The 20,833-nt window shown below is 37.1% G+C and overlaps 1 protein-coding gene across 8 annotated transcripts in view; it reads left to right on the plus strand.

Moving 5' to 3' along the window:
• Positions 1 to 20,833, plus strand: part of cntrl (centriolin) — a 76,531-nt gene that overhangs the window by 19,220 nt on the left and 36,478 nt on the right. For 5 of the 8 annotated variants that reach the window (XM_062958976.1, XM_062958978.1, XM_062958983.1 and 2 more), the window contains 11 exons: positions 6,951 to 7,104; positions 8,954 to 9,174; positions 10,636 to 10,812; positions 12,547 to 12,681; positions 14,129 to 14,271; positions 14,839 to 15,016; positions 16,217 to 16,396; positions 17,442 to 17,621; positions 18,033 to 18,140; positions 18,307 to 18,445; positions 19,990 to 20,132. In XM_062958976.1, the coding sequence (XP_062815046.1) occupies positions 6,951 to 7,104; positions 8,954 to 9,174; positions 10,636 to 10,812; positions 12,547 to 12,681; positions 14,129 to 14,271; positions 14,839 to 15,016; positions 16,217 to 16,396; positions 17,442 to 17,621; positions 18,033 to 18,140; positions 18,307 to 18,445; positions 19,990 to 20,132 (1,758 nt within the window). Of the gene's footprint in view, positions 1 to 3,054; positions 3,292 to 3,316; positions 3,676 to 6,950; positions 7,105 to 8,953; positions 9,175 to 10,635; positions 10,813 to 12,546; positions 12,682 to 14,128; positions 14,272 to 14,838; positions 15,017 to 16,216; positions 16,397 to 17,441; positions 17,622 to 18,032; positions 18,141 to 18,306; positions 18,446 to 19,989; positions 20,133 to 20,833 lie in introns of those variants that run through there. The other 3 variants (XM_062958982.1, XM_062958981.1, XM_062958980.1) reach the window with 3 other exon arrangements.

Genomic DNA, 20,833 nt, shown 5'->3' on the forward strand with positions numbered 1-20,833 from the left:
TAAAAATAGATAAAAATAAATGTAATAGTAGCAACAATAATAGAGAAAATAATAAATGTAATAATACCAATAATAATAATAGAGAAAAATAATAAATGTACTATATATTCTCGAGTATAAGCTGACCCAAATATAAGCCAACCAGGACCCTCACTCAAGTATGAGCCGAGGGGGGTTTTCAGTCTTATAAAAAGGGCTGAAAAACTAGGCTTATACTCGAGTATATACAGTAATATACAATAATCTAGAGTAATATAATATATTGTATATACAGTAGAGTCTCACTTATCCAAGCCTCGCTCATCCAAGCCTCTGGATTATCCAAGCCATTTTTGTAGTCAATGTTTGCAATGTAGCATGATATTTTGGTGCTAAGTTCGTAAATACAGTAATTACAACATAAAATTACTGCGTATTGAACTACTTTTTCTGTCAAATTTTTTGTATAACATGATGTTTTGGTGCTTAATTTGTAAAATCGTAACCTAATTTGATGTTTAATAGGGTTTTTCTTAATCCCTTCTTATTATCCAAGATATTCGCTTATCCAAGCTTCTGCCGGCCCGTTTGGCTTGGATATATATTACATGCAATATTACTAATAATATTACAGTATAGTGGTATAGTTCAATTTAGTAACATATAATGCTAATATTGTGCTAAAGGCATAATATAATATATTTCATGTAAATATAATTTGTAAGCCATTCTGAGTTCCTTTCAGGGTGAGAAGGGCTGGATATAAATGTAGTAAATATTTACTTTTCCCATGTTTTTATATAGAACCACTTACAAAACAACATAACCTAGGAGCAAAAATCACAGTGTTGCATAGTGTTATTTATATTGTGATGCTCTAGAGCGATAAGAGTGGGCAAATTCTTTGCTTTTTCCCAAGATGAAATCCTTTTATGCAGACACACCCAAGAACAAAAGAAAAGACATTCCTTCATGGAAACAATGTTGACCGACCAGTTTCTTAATCTCATGCAGATAACACATTTTAAAGTTGTCTTTCACTGTTTTTTTTTTAATGGACAATTCTTGGCATTGTAATCTGATAGAAAGTCTCCTTGTATTGTAGACGGGGCTCCATACGACTAAGCCTGCAGTTGTGTATCCACTTGAGAACCTGTGAAAATCTGTTGTCGAAGGCTTTCATGGCCGGGATCACAGGGTTGTTGTGTGTTTTCCGGGCTGTATGGCCATGTTCCAGAAGCATTCTCTCCTGACGTTTCGCCCATATCTATGGCAGGCCTCCTCAGAAGTTGTTGAGGTCTGTTGGAAACTAGACATGTGAGGTTTATATATCTGTGGAAGGTCTGGGGTTGGAGAAAGAGCTCTTATCTGTTGGAGGCAGGTGTGAATGTTTAAATTAATCATCTTGATTAGCATTGAAAAGCCTTGCAGCTTCAAAGCCTGGCTGATTCCTGCCTGGGGGAATCCTTTGTTGGGAGGCGTTAGCTGGCCCTGATTGTTTCATGTCTGAAATTGCCCGGTTTTCTGAGTGTTGTTCTTTATATACTGTCCTGATTTTAAGAATTTTTAAAGTGTGGTCGAGTTGAAGATACAGTAGAGTCTCGCTTATCCAACCTTCGCTCATCCAATGTTCTGTATTACCCAATCTGCCTTTTAGTAGTTAGTGCTTTTGTAGTCAGTGTTTTTGATACATTGTGAAGTTTGGTGCTAAATTCGTAAATACAGTAATTACAGTAGAGTCTCACTTATCCAACACTCGCTTATCCAACATTCTGGATTATCCCACGCTTTTTTGTAGACAATGTTTTCAATACATTGTGATATTTTGATGCCAAGTTCGTAAATACAGTAATTTCTACATAGCATTACTGTGTATTGAACTACTTTTTCTGTCAAATTTGTGGTATAACATGATGTTTTGGTGCTTAATTTGTAAAAGCATAACCTAATTTGATGTTTAATAGGCTTTTCCTTAATCCCTCCTTATTATCCAACATATTCGCTTATCCAATGTTCTGCCGGCCCGTTTATGTTGGATAAGTGAGAATCTACTGTAATGTAAATAAAGATAAGAGCCACTAGTTAAAGCAGATAAAACTGTTGGAAGTGAGTTCATTGGATAATTAGTCAGCACTTCAGGCCAACTAACTGCTGTGTCAGAGTCCTTTCTCCCACTCTGGAAATTCCACAGATATATACCCCGTTTCCCCTAAAATAAGACATCTCCAGAAAATAAGACCTAGTAGAGGTTTTGCTGAATTGCTAAATATAAGGCCTCCCCCGAAAGTAAGACCTAGCACCGTTTGTGTTTGGAAGCATGCCCGCCGAACAGAACACCAGAGCATGCAGGATCAGTAAATGTACGTACCATAAAGTGTTATACATGAAAATATTGGCAGTAACAAGAAATTCTTGATAGGATTCACAGTTTGTCTGGTTATGCTGGTTTGTGATGACAACTACTGTACAGTATATAATAAATGTTCATTTTTTTGTTCAACAATAAATGTGAATTCTTCTTCATGGAAAAATAAGACATCTCCTGAAAATAAGACCTAGAGAATCTTTGGGAGCAAAAATTAATATAAGACACTGTATTATTTTTGGGGAAACACAGTAAACTCCACTTTCCTAGTTTCCAACAGACCTCACAGCCTCTGAGGATGCCTGCTGTAGATGTGGGCGAAACGTCAGGAGAGAATGCTTCTGGAACATGACTGGAAAACTCACAGCAACCCAAATATGAAGATGTATATTTTGCAAAAGAGAAGTAAAACAACTTGTTGCTGCAGTGCTTCATGCTTTTGGATGAGGTGTGCAAAATCTCAATTCAAATCGCCCTTTGTTTTGGAGGCCCAGGGGCTCACGTTTTGGTTAGGTCAGCAGTCCAAAACCAAAGCTCTCTGATAGCAGCATTCTGTACGTTGCGGAGAGGCTTCCTAAACAAGCGGAAAGGGCTTTCCCTAGAGGCTTGATGTCTTTCAGAGAGCGGAGCTGCCTGTTCCTGGCTCCGGAGTGGATTGGCTGCCTCCGCCACTGCTGTTTCCTGTGTTGTGATTTAAAGCAAACGGGAGAGTCCAGCTCTGGGCGGGGAGTCGGGATTGGAGCGCACATGTTCGTCACAAAGAGGCTCCTCTTGCAGCCCCGACTTGGTTCAAACCCACTCTTTTAACTGTCAAAAAAGAGAAGCTGATACTGAATGATGTTCCGGTTAAGCAACCTCTTCGCTGTGCGCCTTTCTTTCTTTCACAACCTTGTCCAAACCGTGGCTGTGGCTTCAGACATGTGATCTGAAAAGAAGAGAGCAAAGCTGTGAGTGCCTCCTCCTCCCACCCGCAAACCCACCCCTCTCGAAAGACCCGCGAGAAGCTCCAACAGCTGCAGCTGAGTTTTATAAAAGAACAGTGTGGCGCCGACAAACTTTTAAAAATAGCATGCATTTGGCTAATGTTCTTGCAGATGTTTACGGCTGCGTTGTTTAGTTTGCTGCTTAACAAACTTGAATCGAGATTTGATCTTGCTTGAAGGAAACTTCTGCTTCAGCCATTTTGCACTACTTCAACTCCTATGTAACAGAGCAGGCAGAAAAGTAGACTCCGTCTCTCACATTTGAGCAGTATTGCATTAAAGAAACGGATGTAATCTAACTATGGAAGCAGCTCTTTGTGCGGGATATGTTCTCCTTTTTTAATGTGGGTGTGTTTCATGCTCATTTATTATGTGTACATTGTTGTGTTTTTTTTATAAGAGTACGTTTCATGTTCATTCCAATGACAGCCTTTAGGACAGTGATGACGACCCTATGACACGCGTGTCAGCACTGACACGTCTAGCCATTTTTGCTGACACGCGGTGGTCATCTCTTGGGTTGTTAAGTGTTTTCTGGCCAAATTTGGTGTCATTTCATCCAGTTTTTTTTTTGTTCATCCTACAAATGGAGGGCTGCCATTTGTACATTTATATATATACTAGCTTGGGGACCCGGCGGTGCCCGGGTTATTTGAGAAAGGCATTGTTTGGCTGTGTTGTAAGTTTAGTGTATATCCAGTGTCAGTTGGGTTGAGTGGGTGCGGGTGAAGTACAAGTCCCATATGCAAGTACCATTGTCCATGGTGCCTTGCACTGCAAACAGTGGCAGGATGTAGAGTAGGCCATGGGGGCTCTGTGTGCCAAGTTTGATGTTGATCAATCATTGGTGGGGGTCGCAGTGGTGTCTGGAAGTGAGTCAAGATACTGGAAGTCCCATCATCTGTGGTCAAAACTCCTGCAAACCACGCCAGGATGTAGAGTGGGTGATAGGGGGTCTTTGTGGGAAATTTGGTCTTTTATCAGTCATTGTTATGGATTGCAGTAGTCTAACAAAGTGAGTGAAGGTATTATAAATCCCATCATCCATGGTGTGTTGGTCCCTAAACTGCAGGAGGAGATAAAGTGAGTGATGGGGAGTATGTGTACCATGTTTGGTGTTTTATCAGTCAGTGGTGTGGGTTGTAGTGGTTTCAGTAAGTGAGTGAAGGTACTGCAAGTCCCATCATCCTAGGTATGTCCTCCCCAATGTGGACCAGAACGTAAAGGGGCTCATGGAGGTTATGTGTGGCAAGTTTGGTCCAGTTTTGTCATTGCTGTGTATCGCAGTGGTCTGTTAAGATATATAGATTATTATTATATCCTATTATTATATTATCCTATTAATATATTTTATATCATTATATTATATTATAATTATATCATTCTATTATTATTCTATTATTATTGTAGTATAATATCATATTATTACTATTATATTATATTATTATTATATTATTCATTATTCATGACTATATTGAAACTAGAATAGAGAGAAATCAGGGTGGAAACTTTGTGAAGCTTAAAATGCAAGAAGTACCATAGATTGTTGTACATGTAAATAATGGTAGTAAATAGTTTTTGATTTATTAAATACAGTTATATATTACAATTATACATTTTTGATATTTAAACTATAAATATTGTAAAAATTAATGGTTTTTTTCTCAAAGTGACACACCACCCAAGTCATGCTAGGTTTTTTGACGAATTTCGACACACCAAGTACAAAAGGTTGCCCATCACTGCTTTAGGATTTTGGTTGTTGTGTGTTTTCCAGACTGTATGGCCATGTTCCAGAAGCATTCTCTCCTGACATTTCACCCACATCTATGGCAGCCCTCCTCAGAAGTTGTGAGGTCTGTTGGAAACTAGTCAGGCAGGGTTTATATACCTATGGAAAGTCAACAGACCTCACAACCTCTGAGGATGCCTGCCATAGATGTGGGCAAAGTGTCAGGGAGGAATACTTCTGGAACACGGCCCGGAAAATACATAATAATCCTGTGATTCCGGCCATGAAAGCTGTCGACAGCACTTTAGGATTTGACTCTGTGTTTCTAAACTGAGCGCATTCTTCTTCAGTTGAACACTGATAACAAAGCAAGCCATTGTGACTGCTTTAGCTCTAAGTTCATGCACGGTCCTTATTGGAAAGCTATGCATACATCTTACCAGTATGTTTAGCAAATACTGAATATTGGGACTTCTCTTAATGTCGATGTCTTGTTTGCAAATTTCAGTATGAATTATGTCATCAGATGTATTGCATGTAATCATGCATGTAGGAGCCCCCGGTAGTGCAATGGGATAAAGCCTTGTGACTTGAAGGTTGGGTTGCTGACCTGAAGGTTACCAGGTTCAAATCCAACCTGGGGAGAGCGCAGATGAGCTCCCTCTATCAGCTCCAGCTCCATGCGGGGACATGAGAGAAGCATTCCACAAGGATGGTAAAAACATCAAAACTTCCAGGCAACGTCCCCTGGGCAACATCCTTGCAAACGGCCAATTCTCTCACACCAAAAGCAACTTGCAGTTTCTCAAGTCACTCCTGACATGAAAAAAATGCATGTAATACAGAAGGGTAGCAGCTAAGTTTTAGTTATTTTCAGATTAGTAATTGGCAACAAGCTTTCATGGTGAGATTAGTACAAATAATCTAAGATGGAATAGCAAAATATTTTGTGTAGTTTAAGGGTGTGCTGGAAATAACACCCTTCTGTAACGCAAAATATATTTTGCCTAATTTTCTGACAGGTTTTTAAAAATGTATTGGTTTGAGTTTCTGTGAGGTTTTTGGGCGGTATGACCATGTTGAAAATCTAGTGCAATAATTAGATACAAAATGTGTAATCGACTTATGGAACAGCCCCGGATTATGCCTATGGATCACGTGTTTTAACTTGTATTGAGTTTATCATCATCATCATCATCATTACAGTAGAGTCTCACTTATCCAACACTCACTTATCCAACGTTCTGGATTATCCAATGCATTTTTGTAGTCAGTGTTTTCAATATATCGTGATATTTTGGTGCTAAATTCGTAAATACAGTAATTACTACATAGCATTACTGCGTATTGAACTACTTTTTCTGCCAAATTTGTTGTATAACCTGATGTTTTGGTGCTTAATTTGTAAAGTCATAACCTAATTTGATGTTTAATAGGCTTTTCCTTTATGCCTCCTTATTATCCAACATATTCGCTTATCCAACATTCTGCCGGCCCGTTTATGTTGGATAAGTGAGACTCTACTGTATTATTATTATTATACTCTGTTTTTAAAGGCATTGCCTATATTGTAAAGCTGCCTTGAGTCCGGGGTTGAGAAAGTTGGGATAAAAGTGCTGTAAATAAATAAATAAATAAAGTTCTAGAAGCATTCTCTCCTGGTGTTTCGCCTACATCTATGGCAGGCATCCCTAGAGGTTGTGAGGCCCTCAACCTCAGACCTCACAACCTCTGAGGATGCCTGCCATAGATGTGGATGAAACATCAAGAGAGAATGCTTCTGGAACATGGCCATACAGCCCGGAAAACTCACAGCAACACAGTGATTCCAGCCATGAAAGCCTTTGACAATGTATTGGTTTGAGTTGGCTATTTTAACTGTCATTCCTAGGCTCACATGAAGGCTCAGAAAGCAAGCAAGGAACAGCAGCTTGACATCATGAACAGGCATTACAAGCAGCTCGAGGCCCGGCTGGATGACATGTTGTCCCGGATAGCGAAAGAAACGGAGGAAATCAGAGATTTAGAACAACAGCTCACTGATGGTAAGGCTTCCTTTCCAGGAAATTGTTTGCTTTCATGTTTTGCGTCATGCGGAAAGGCAAGATGCCAATTTTTCACAATAGCAATATTAGGTCAAAACAGATAAGTTTAATCAGTTCAGATAATAAGATCCAAGGCTATTTAATTAGTATTGTTATCTTGGCTTCAAAAAAAAGAATAATGGTTTGTCCTGATGTTTGAGCCTCGAGAAGAAGTGGGTAATAAATGTATTATTATTATTGACACAACAACATACCCTGTTTTCCCTAAAATAAGTCATCCCCAGAAAATAAGACCTACTAGAGGTTTTGCTGGAAAGCTAAATATAAGGTCTCCCCCGAAAGTAAGACCTAGCAAAATTTTTGTTTGGAAGCATGCCTGCCGAACAGAACATCAGAGCATGCAAGATCGGTAAATGTACATACAGTAGAGTCTCACTTATCCAAGCTAAACGGGCCGGAAGAAGCTTGGATAAGCGAATATCTTGGATAATAAGGAGGGATTAAAGAAAAGCCTATTAAACATCAAATTAGGCTATGATTTTACAAATTAAGCACCAAAACATCATGTTATACAACAAAGTTGACAGAAAAAGTAGTTCAATACGCAGTAATGTTATGTTGTAATTACTGTATTTACAAATTTAGCACCAAAATATCATAATATATTGGAAACATTGACTACAAAAATGGCTTGGATTATCCAGAAGCTTGGATAAGCGAGGCTTGGATAAGCGAGACTCTACTGTACCATAGATATTGTTGTATATGGACATAATGGTAGTAACAAGAAATTCTTGATAGGATTCACAGTTTGTCCGGTCATGCTGGTTTGTGATGACAACTAAAGTACATTATATAATAAATGTTCATTTTTTTTTGTTCAACGATTAATGTAAATTCTTCTTTATGGAAAAATAAGACATCCCCTGAAAATAAGACCTAGAGCATCTTTGGGAGCAAAAATTAATATAAGACACTGACTTATTTTCGGGAAAACATGGTAGTATGACACAGCAAACAAGATAGATAGGCTGGATTTCATATCAAAAAATCACAAATCGAACACTTCCCAAGTGTCCAGGACTATGTGATTTATTATTATTATTATTGACACAACAACGTTGTATGACACAGCAAACAAGATAGATATGCTGGATTTCGTATCACAAAATCACAAGTCGAACACTTCCCAAGTGTCTAGGACTGTGTGATGTATTTTCGGATGATGCGTGCAGATCCCAGTAGGGTGGCCTTTTGCAGTTGGCAGATTGTGATTTTGTCAATGTCTATTGTTTCCAAATGCCGGCTGAGATCTTTTGGCACGGCACCCAGTGTGCCCATCACCACTGGGACCACCTGCACTGGTTTCTGCCAGAGTCTTTGAAGTTCAATCTTGAGGTCCTAATAGCGTCTGAGTTTTTCCTGTTGTTTTTCATCAATGCGACTGTCACCTGGGATGGCAACATCAATTATCCAAATCTTTTCTTTTCCACAACTGTGATGTCTGATGTGTTGTGTTCCAGAACTTTGTCAGTCTGGATTCGGAAGTCCCACAGTATCTTTGCGTGCTCATTTTCCACGACCTTTGCTGGTTTGTGATCCCACCAGTTCTTTTCTGCTGAGAGGTGGTACTTGAGGCATAAGTTCCAATGGATCATTTGGGCCACACAGTTGTGCCTCTGTTTGTAGTCTGTCTGTGCAATTTTCTTACAGCAGCTGAGGATATGATCAATGGTTTCGTCAGCTTCCTTGCACAGTCTGCATTATTATTATTATTATTATTATTATTATTATTATTATTATTATTATTGAAATACTTGTCTCCTGGTTTCTCTCCTGCTGTTTGCAGGTCAAATAGCAGCCAACGATGCCCTAAAGAAAGACTTGGAAGCGATTATCACCGGGTTGCAGGAATATTTGGAGAGCGTCAAGGGCCAGGCCAAGCAGAGCAGCGACGAGTGCAAGGAGCTACAGAAAGAGAAGGAAACGTTGCTGCAAAAGGTGGAAGACCTGGAGAAGGAAAGGAACCAGCTGGAAATAGTGGCCATGGATGCGGAAAACCTGAGAAAAGTAGGGTATAAGATCCATCAACCCAGTGCCATGCTGTATTATAACTGTATTATAACGGGAGATGGAGGCAGGATATGAAAATAAAGTTGTTTTGTTATTATTAGTAGTATTACCGTATATACTTGTATAAGCCGACCCAAATATAAGCCGAAGCACCTAATCTTACCACAAAAAAACTGGGAAAACATTGACTCTAGTATAAGCCGAGGGTGGTAAATTTCAGAAATAAAAATACCAATAAAATTATATTAATTGAGGCATCCGTAAGTTAAATGTTTATGAATATTTACATAAAGCTCAGATTTAAGATAAGACTGTCCAACTCTGATCCAATCATTATTCTCATCTTCTTCAATGTAAATGTGCTTATGTATCCTTTTAATAATAATAGAGTAAAATAATACATGTAATAATAATAATAATAATAATAATAATAAATACAGGAAAATAATACAAGTAAAAATAAATAGAGTAAAATAATAAATGCAATAATAATAATAATAATATCAGAGTGACAATAAATGTATTAATAATAATAAAAATAGGGTAAAATAAATGTAATAGTAAATGTAATAGTAGCAACAATAATAAATGTAATAATACCAATAATAATAGAGAAAAATAATAGAGAATAATAGAGAAAAATAATAAATCTACCACATATTCTCGAGTATACGCTGACCCAAATATAAGCCAACCAGGACCCTCACCCGAGTATAAGCCCAGGGGGGCTTTTTCAGTCTTAAAAAGAGGGCTGAAAAACTGGGCTTATAATCGAGTATATACAGTATTTGAAACACAAGATGAGTCCACAGCAGACACTCTGCTGGCTGTTGTGTTGGATCACTCGTCAGACACTTCCCAAGTTGTTGTTGTTGTTATTTGAAACACAACAAGATGAGTCCACAGCAGACACTCTACTGGCTGTTGTATTGGATCACACATCGGACACTTCCCAAGTTGTTGTTATTATTAGGTTGGTACCTCATATCTTTTAGTATAAACAGATTCACTCCTTGTGTTGTTGAAGGCTTTCATGGCCAGAATCACTGGGTTGCTGTGAGTTTTCCAGGCTGTATAGCCATGTTCCCGAAGCATTCTGTCCTGATGTTTTGCCCACATCTATAGCAGGCACCCTCAGAGGTTGGGAGGTCTGTTGGAAACTCAGCAAGAGGGGTTTATATATCTGTGGAATGATGTCCAGGGTGGGAGAAAGAACTCTTATCTGTTTGAGGCAGGTGTGAATGTTGCAATTAATCACCTTGATTAGCATTAAATAGCCTTGCAGCTTCAAAGTCTGGCCGCTTCTTGCCTGAGGGCATCCTTTGATGATTCACTCCTTTTTTTAATCCCAGGCAATTGCTCGAAAATGCCTGATCTGTGGAGCACAGTTTCTGTCTGACAGTCATAGACGCTCTACCCACCCCAGTCCCAAACATAAACTACATCAATTGTTTCCAGGAAATCGCAGACCTGGAGCAAGCCCTCCAGGAGCAACAAGAACTCAACAAAGCCCTGCAAGAGGCCCAGAGTGAATTTGGTGCTTATGAGGCCGAACTGGAGGCTGAGCTGGAGGCCCGAGACACTGAAGTCTATCAACAGAAGGAAGAGCTAGAAAAGCTGAAGCAACTGAGCCAGGTATGCAGACAATTTAGAAAAGTGTTGTTGAAGGCTTTCATGGGTTCCTGCAAGTTTTCCAGGCTGTATGGCCATGTTCCAGAAGCATTCTCTCCTGACGTTTCCTCCACATCTATGGCAGGCATCCTCAGGGGTTGTGAGGTATATTGGAAACTAGGTGAGAGAGGTACAGTAGAGTCTCACTTATCCAAGCCTCGCTTATCCAAGCTTCTGGATTATCCAAGCCATTTTTGTAGTCAATGTTTTCAATATATCATATTTTGGTGCTAAATTCGTAAATACAGTAATTACAACATAACATTACTGTGTATTGAACTACTTTTTCTGTCAAATTTGTTGTATAACATGATATTTTGGCGCTTAATTTGTAAAATCATAACCTAATTTGATGTTTAATAGGCTTTTCCTTAAACCCTCCTTATTATCCAAGATATTCGCTTACCCAAGGTTCTGCTGGCCTGTTTAGCTTGGATAAGTGAGACTCTACTGTATATATACCTGTGGGAGCAAGAACTCTTTTCTGTTGGAGTCAAGCGTGAATGTTGCAATTAATCACCTTGATTAGCATTGAGAAGCATTGCAAGTTCAAGGCCTGGCTGATCCCTGCCTGGGAGACTCCTTTGTTGGCTTCTCTGTGTCAGACTACACAGAGAAGCCATTGAAATCCACAAGGATGTGGACAATTTCAACAGAAAGGATGAAAACTGGCTACCAGTACAGTAGAGTCTCACTTATCCAAGCTAAACGGGCCGGCAGAAGCTTGGATAAGCGAATATCTTGGATAATAAGGAGGGGTTACGGAAAAGCCTATTAAATATCACATTTCATTATGATTTTACAAATTAAGCACCAAAATATCATGTTTTGCAACAAATCTGAGACTGCCCCCTCTCACTAAAATTATTGTCTTCATAAAACTCCTTCATTGAAGGGATGGGGAAAGTGGGTTGTAAATGCTGCCACTTAAGCATGATTAAGTATTCATTATGTCTCAAAAAGGATGGAGGCCAATTATGTGTGTATTGAATGTACTGTTGTTTTAAAAACATAGCTGTACATTTAAGAAGGCTCAATAAATTTAAAATACAGTACTATTGGCTTCCCCTGATGATTTAGCCTACAGCTTCCATCACTCTAACATGTCTAATGGTGAAGGCTGTGGGAGTTGTAGTTCAGACCGTCAGAAGGGACTAAGCATTATAATAATAATAATAATAATAATAATAATAATAATAATAATAATAATGATAACTTTATTTTTATACCCCGCCCCATCTCCCCGAAGGGACTCGGGGCGGCTTACACAGGGCCTAGCCCGATAAAACAATCAAATATCAATGATACAACAATAAAACAATTATACCAATAAAACCTCAATTATCAGTAAAACAATCGATAAAATCGACATGAAGCATACAATATTAAAACAGGAGACTAATTCATAAAACCCAGTACAGAATGTGCCGGAATGGGCACATTCTCTCCTGATGTTTCGCCCACATCTATGGCAGGCATCCTCACAACCTCTGAGGAAAACTATAAAATCAGGACAGTAAATAAAGAACATCACTCTTAAAATAGGGGAATTCCAGACAGGAAACAATCAGGGCCAGCTAACACCCCCCAACAGGATTTGTGTTGACCAAGAATGTTATCCCATTAAGTAGATCTGTTCTATTTGAGACACAAGACAGGTAAAAACAGCTTGACATTATCTTCCTTTTGCCTCTCAAGCTGGAACACGCTGCTCTTCAAGATGAACTCGGCAAGGAAAGGCAAGCCTTGGAGAATGCCTTAAACAAAGCCCAGCTGATGAAAGAGAGAGAACAGGAAAATAACATGCTAATTTCCCAACTCAAACAGCTGCAGGTATGGTATTTTTATCCTTTAATGCCTTTCATAGAATTATAGAGTTGAAATAGACCTCGTGGGCCATCCAGTCCGACCCCATTCTGCCAAGAGGCAGGAAAATCACATTCAAAGCACCCCCGACAGATGGCCATCCAGCCTCTGTTTCAAAGCCTCCAAAGAAGGAGACTCCACCACACTCTGGCGCAGAGAGTTCCACTGCTGAACACCTCTCACAGTTAGGAAGTTATTCCTAATGTTCAAGGGGAATCTCCTTTCCTGTAGTTTGAAGTCATTATGCAGGCCAAAATCCAATTGGCTTTTTTAGTTGCCGCCAGAGTTAATACACGTAACACTCCGACATGGTTTTCCAAAGGCTCCAGCTGTTTCTTTCGTGCACTAAATGCAGTATCGTTTTCTCTTCGGGCAAGCCTGTTAAAAATTAACCAGACCTTTTGAGGATCTGGTTGTCAAGGGAAGTTATTATTTTTGTAGCAATTGTTCCCTGTCGCAAATGGTTATAAGCTCCATTAATATTATTTTTAATATTATATTTATTTTTATTCATATCTAAGAAAGACACTCAAAGTGGTTTACAGTAAAACCAGTACAATTTTAAACCTAAAAATATACAAACATTCAAATAGAATTAAATGTTTACAATATTAAAAAATATTGTATATACTCGAGTATAACCCTAGTTTTTCAGCCCTTTTTTAGGACTGGAAAAAAACCTCCTCGGCTTATACTCGGGTGAGGGTCCTGGTGGGCTTATATTCAGGTCGGCTTATACTCAAGTATATATGGTATATTTATTATTTTCTCTATTATTATTGGTATTGTTACATTTATTATTTTACTCTATTAATTATTATTATTACATTTATTATTTTACTCTATTATTGTTACTTTTACATTTATTTTACTCTTTTATTATTATTATTAATACATTTATTATTTTACTCTTATTTATTATTACATTTATTATTTTACTGCATGTATTATTATTATTATTACATTATTTTACTGCATTTATTGTTATTATTACATTTATTATTTCACTCTATTATTATTAAAAGGATACATAAGCACATTTACATTGAAGAGGATGAAAATAAAGTCATATCTTAAATTACAGTTTGATGTAAAGATTCAAAAACATTTAAACTACTGATGCCTCAATTAATGTAATTTTATTGGTATCTCGGCTTATACTGGAATCAATGTTTTCCCAGTTTTTTTGTGGTGAAATTAGGTGCCTCAGCTTATTTTCGGGTCGGCTTATACTCGAGTATATATGGTAGTTAAAACCCATGTAATTCATAGCTTAAAATGTAGGTCTGTGAGTGTTGGTACATCAAGAATATGTTAAGCCTTCTATCCATTTTTAATTTATCGAATCTTTCGAAAAGACCATTTTTGCTGACTAGAGAGCAGGTCACTGATCTTTCAAACCTGTTTCTTACAGAAAGATAACAACCTTTTGAAACAGAAGCTGAAAGATGCACAAAACCAGATGAATCACGCAGCCGACAGCTTGATTCATCCCGAAGAAGTCTTGTCTCGTGTGAATGAGCTCAAACAGAAGCTACAAACCGGAGCAGAAATGACGTGAGTTAACATTGGAAGTGTGATAGGTTCATAGGGAGGGATGGTGAGCAAATTCATACCCCGGGAGCCACTTGCAACTTTATGATGTACATTTGCGGCCATCTCAGGATACACATTTCCCTTTGGTTGCCTTGATTAGCATTGAATAGCCTTGCAGCTTCAGAGCCTGGCTGCTTCCTGCCTGGGAGGAATCCTTTATTGGGAGATGTTAACTGGCCCTAATTGTTTCCTGTCTGGATTTCATGTTTGTTCATTTTTTCTGGTGTTGTTCTTTATTTACTATCCCGATAACCAACTCTAAAATCTAAAATTGGGATAGTAAATAAAGAGCAGCACTCAAAAACAATTGGAATTCCAGACAGGAAACAATCAGGGCCAGCTAACACCTCCCAACAAAGGATTCCCCCAGGCAGGAAGCAGCCAGGCTTTGAAGCTGCAAGACCATTCAGTTCTAATCAAGCTGGCCAACTGCAACATTCACACTTGCCTCCAACAGACAAGAGTTCTTTCTCCCACCCTGGACATCTTTCCACAGATATATAAACCCCACTTGTTTTTTTTTTATAGGTATCATAACTCAAAGGATATTTTAGGGAAGAGTCTCCGAGATCTTCAGAAACATTTTGGTGAAATCCTGGCTCATTTGCAGGAAGGAAACGAGGCCAGAGAAGGAGAGCTTCGAAAGGAGGCGGAAGAAGCGCAAGAAAAGTACAGGCTGGCCTGCAACAGAGCTGCCGAATCCAAAGTAAGAGAAGTGAGGATTGTATATACCAAAGGACAAAGAAGATCATTCTTCACCTCAAGCTATAACAACCAATTTCTCTATCCATACGGTATATTCAATTCGCTCACAATGGACAGTATTTAGGAAGGACAGGGGAAAATGTACTCTAGTGATAGCGCCGTACATTGAAGGTATTTTATTTATTTATTGTGTCAGAAGCAAATTGAGAATATAGTTATAATTTATAGAAAAACCACAAACATTGTACTAAATTTCCTTTGACTTAGAAGCTGACCACTTGGAGTGCCTCTGGAGTTGCTGGGAGAAGGTCCTCCATTGTGCATGTGGCAAGGCTCAGGCTGCATTGTTGTCATTGGTCTGTGGTTTGCTCTTCTCGCATGTCGTGGACTCCACTTTGTGGCCCCATTTATTATCTCGTGGTGCCAGAACTCAGTCTGTTCAGCACCTTCCAAGTCACCTAGTCTTCTGTGTGCCCAGGAGGGAGTTTCTTATCCGGTCTCAGCCACGGATTGAGGTTCCAGGTTTTAGCCTGCCACTTTTGGACTCTTGCTTGCTGAGGGGTTCCTGCGAGTATCTCTGTGGATCTTAGGAAGCTGTTTCTTGATTTAAGGCATTGGCATGCTGGTTGATATCCAAACAGAGGATGGGCCAGAGAATAGATGTCAATCCCACCCATGGGAGAAAAGCAGGATAGAAATGAATTAATTATTATTATTATTATTATTATTATTATTATTATTATTCGCATCATCCGAAAATACATCACACAGTCCTAGACACTTGGGAAGTGTTCGACTTGTGATTTTGTGATATGAAATCCAGCATATCTATCTTGTTTGCTGTGTCATAATAAAATAATAATAATAATAATAATAATAATAATAATAATAATAATAATGCCTTGGTCCTTTCGTTATTGGCTGCTACTTCCCGATGGATTTCAGGTGGTGCAATACCGGCTAAACAGTATAATTAAAGGGTACAAAGACGTCAATCATCCGAAATCTCTTGAATGTAAAGTATATAAATAATACAAAATATATCTATATAATATTGATATTGTTTTTTTGTCAACAAATCCTCTGTGGTCATTTTCCCCTAGTTTTTATCAATTCCATTAAAGAATCGATAACTGAAGAAATAAAAAGTCCCCCCTAAGTTTCAGAGAGATAGCTGTGCCTTTGTGCATTTTATTTCCAGATCAAATCCGAGAAAAGGCAGAACGAGGCCAGGGTTCAGCAGCTGGAGAATGAAATCCAGCATCTCAGCGGGAAGCTGAAGAGCATGGAAGAGATCCAGGGCCTCACGGATCAACAGCTTCAAGAAGCCGAGGAGGAAAAAGAAAGGATTCTGGCTGAGCTGGAAGGCCTGGAAAACAGGGTGTGGAGCAGTACAAATATTTATCAATTGGTGTTTTCCAAAAAATACTTGAAATTCCAACTCCCAGAATTATCAAATTGGAACAATGCCTTAAAGCAGGATAAAGAATTGGAACTTCACTGTTCTCTGAATAGTAGTGCAGCACATCTCTGGGGCAATAGCACTATGTAACATGGTTTTTATAATAATAATAATAATAATAATAATAATAATAATAATAATAATAATACATCTAATAATAATATAATTTTACTAATATAATAAGACTAATAATATAGAATACTAATATGCTATATTAATAATATATTGTATAGAGATATAATATTGATAATAATATAATGTAATACAATAGAATAATAATAATAATATACTATTATAATTGTATATTATATATTAATGTAATATTACTAATAATATTGGAGTATAGTGGTATAGTACAATATAGTAATATATAATTGCTTATATTGTGCTATACTAATATAATATAATATATTGTACAGACATATAATTTTGATAATGCTATATAATATAAAACAATAGAATAATAATACACTATTATAATTGTATATTATATATTAATGTAATATTGCTAATAATATTGCAGTATCGTGGTATAGTACGATATAGTATTATATAATTGCTTATATTGTGCTATACTAATAATATAATATATGGTATAGACATATATTGATAATAATATAATGTAATACAATATAATAATAATAATAACAATAATGCAATATTATAATTGTATATATTAATGTAATATTACTAATAATATTGCAGTATAGTGGTATAGTACAATATATTATTATATAATTGCTTATATTGTGCTATGCTAATAATATAATATATTGTATGTAAATATAACTTGTAAGCTGTCCTGAGTCTCCTTCGGGGTGAGAAGGGCAAGATATAAATGTCTTAAATAAATAATATAATATAATATAATGATCATAATCATGATAACCTAAAACAATTCCAGCTGCTTCTGCTACTATATCATTTTCCATGTCTGTTGGATGGCGTTTTGTTTCCCTTTCAGAAAAAAGTAGAAGATGCCAAGGCACAGATGCAGTTCCTTGACCTTGATAGAGAGCTGAAGGAGTTAAAGAGGGCCATATCTGCATCAGACAAACAGGCAACCAAAGAGCTCTCTGCAGCGAAGGATCAGCTAAAATCACTCCGCGGGACTGTATCCCGAATAAACCTGGAGCGCAATGAGGTACAATACGGTAAAATTGTATGCTTGAGCAGTTACTATGTGCTTTCACGTTGTTTCTGACTTATGGTGAGCCTCAGTCTAACTTACTATGGAGTTTTCTTGGCAAGATTTGTTCCTCTGAGGTTATCATCATTACTCTAAAAAGAGACTCAAACCTTACAGTAAAACGAATACATTATTGTTGTTGTTGTTGTTGTTTGTATCTTGTTTCTCTCTCTCAAAGCAGCTTACAGTAAAATTAATACAGTATTATTATTATTATTATTATTATTATTAGTAGTAGTAGTAGTATCCCACTTTTCTCTCAAAGCAACTTACAGTAAAACTAATACAATATTATTATTACTATTTGTATCTCACTTTGACTTTTAATGCCAGGTACCCAAATAATTACTATTGTGTTTCCTGCAGGAACTTCAAGAAGCAGAAACATTTTATAAGCAGGCGAATCAGGATCTGGCCAAGGCGGAGGCGGAAATAGAACTGTTGCAGAAACTTCTGAAACAGAAGGAGGACCAAGTATGTTGCCATTTAGTTGGCTCTGCCCATGGCTAAGGAACATAAACATTGGGGGAAAATATGAAATTCAAAGAGAGCAGGAGGCCAGAAATGTACTTGTATGTCTTCCGGTGAATTCCTAAAATACACAGCTTGCTAAATCTTCGCTAAACTTGTATCATTTCAGTGTGAAACGGAAAAAGCTATCGCTGAAACTACTGGTTCCTGTTCTCAACTTTTTGAGATGGATAAGTTAAATCGCCTTTTGAAAGACCACAAAACAGAAATCGACCGTCTACGCAGAGCATTAGATCAGGCCAAGATAGGTAATATTTTCTTTTCAGTTTGTTTTTCATGTGTTGTGAGTTTTCTTTGAACACATTACGCTACGTAACACTGTGATTTTTGTTGCTGGGTGATAAATGTCATTTCCTAATAGGTTCTATCATAAAAAAAATAGTTTTTTAAACTGCAAAAACTTTGTGCTTGCGGTCTGCACATTGAAAGGTTAAAAATGGCATATTTTCATTAAGGAAAATGATAATCAAAGTGCCTAGGCTGAAGAAAATAACAGTCACAAAAAAGCAAAGCTTCCTGAGTAGAACAACTACTTTCAAAGCATAATTAGACAGGAAATAACACTTTCAAACCAGGAACAGAAATGTTTTCCAAGTTTTGTTACAGTGTTATTAAACAAATGTTTTCCTACTCTTCTGCAAGTCAGTATCTTACACCTTGAGATCATAACAGAGGATACAAGAATAAGCATTTTAAGATACAGTTGCAGTTTGATTACATTGACATTTGTCATTATTTACTCAGGAACTCCAAAATCATCTTTTAGGTGCAACTGCTAGAAAGGAGAAGGGGAATTGTTGCCATTATTATTATTATTATTATTATTATTATTATTATTATTATTATTATTATTATTATTATTTGTATCCTACTTTATCTCTCTAAAAAAGAGACTCAGATCAGCTTGCCATAAAACCAGTAGAATATAATTTTCAAACTTTTTTTCAAACTCCTTTCCCTTTATTCGTGATAAGGATAATTATGTACATTTATCTCCATTATGCAGCTATACTAATTCCTATTTTTCCCATTGTGAACATTTACTGTATATACTCGAGTATAAGCCTAGTTTTTCAGCCCTTTTTTTAAGACTGAAAAAGCCCCCCTCGGCTTATATTCAGGTGAGGATCCTGGTTGGATTATCTTTGGGTCAACTTATACTCAAGAATATATGGTACATTTATTATTTTTCTCTATTATTATTGGTATTATTACATTTATTATTTTTCTCTATCATTGTTGCTACTATTACATTTATTTTACTCTATTTTTATTATTAATACATTTATTATTTCACTCTGATCTTATTATTATTGCATTTATTATTTTACTCTATTTATTATTACATGTATTATTTTCCTGTATCTATTATTATTATTATTATTGTTATTATTATTATTATTATTATTATTACATGTATTATTTTACTCTATTATTATTAAAAGGATACATAAGCACATTTACATTGAAGAAGATGAGAATAATGATTTGATCAGAGTTGGACAGTCTTATCTTACATTTGAGCTTTATGTCAATATTCAAAAACATTTAACCTACTGATGCCTCAATTAATGTAATTTTATTGGTATCTATTTTTATTTCTGAAATTTACCACCCTCGGCTTATACTGGACTCAATGTTTTCCCAGTTTTTTTGTGGTAAAATTAGGTGCCTTGGCTTATATTCGAGTTGGCTTATACTTGAGTATATACAGTAGTTGCTCAGCTGATTGTCAGGTCATGCAATTCCACACCTATATAGTGAGTTTTAAAAAATCTAAATTTTCTTGCAGGCTCCAGGGAAGAAATCAGCAGCATTTTGAATGAAGTTGCAGAACTCAGGCATGCCGTCTCCCACCAAAATGAAGCCATTGCCAGCATCATGGACCCACTCAGACAGAAGAGACACTTGTTTTATGTACCTTCATCATCGCAGGTATGAAAACTAAGTGTCCGCAGATGGGACGGGATCAGAGATCGATCTTAGTTCCTTGAGAATGTTTTAAAATGCTAAAACGTGTTTTGAGAAGTGGATTTTGATCTCATTATTAAGTTTTCCCTATGCTTCCTCCACACACTATTATTTTTCGGGTAGCAAGTAAACATAACGTAATATGGTGCGGTAATGCTTAAACATGTACTGCCTATGAAAGGAAATTTGCTGGTTGTAGGGTGGATTTCTCAACCTGTTATGCAAATCAGTAGCATCTGCTGTATGTTGCAGCTTGTCTGGGTTTTTCTCTGCCAGATGACTCAGTTGATTTCCAGTTATCTGGTTTATGGGCCTCTTTCTTATGTAGTCATAAATATTGGCATTCTGTTGTATTCATAAATATTTGTACTCCCTCGATTCTCAGTCATACTGGTTAGTAAGCTCTTTCTTATTTAGTCATAAATATTTGCATTCGGTTGTTTCTAAGTCATTCTGGTTATCTGGTTGATATATCTCTTTACTTATTTCCCGATAAATATTTGCAGTTTGCTTTTTCAATAGAGAAAATGTTTGGACGCATTGATCCCTGAGTTGCATGTGTTGTCGAAGGCCTTCATGGCTGGAATCACTGGGTTGCTGTGAGTTTTCCGGGCCGTATGGCCATGTTGAGGAAGCATTCTCTTCTGACGTTTTGCACACATCTA

This window comes from Anolis carolinensis, unplaced genomic scaffold (genome assembly GCF_035594765.1).
Source record: "Anolis carolinensis isolate JA03-04 unplaced genomic scaffold, rAnoCar3.1.pri scaffold_7, whole genome shotgun sequence".
Lineage (NCBI taxonomy): Eukaryota > Metazoa > Chordata > Lepidosauria > Squamata > Dactyloidae > Anolis > Anolis carolinensis.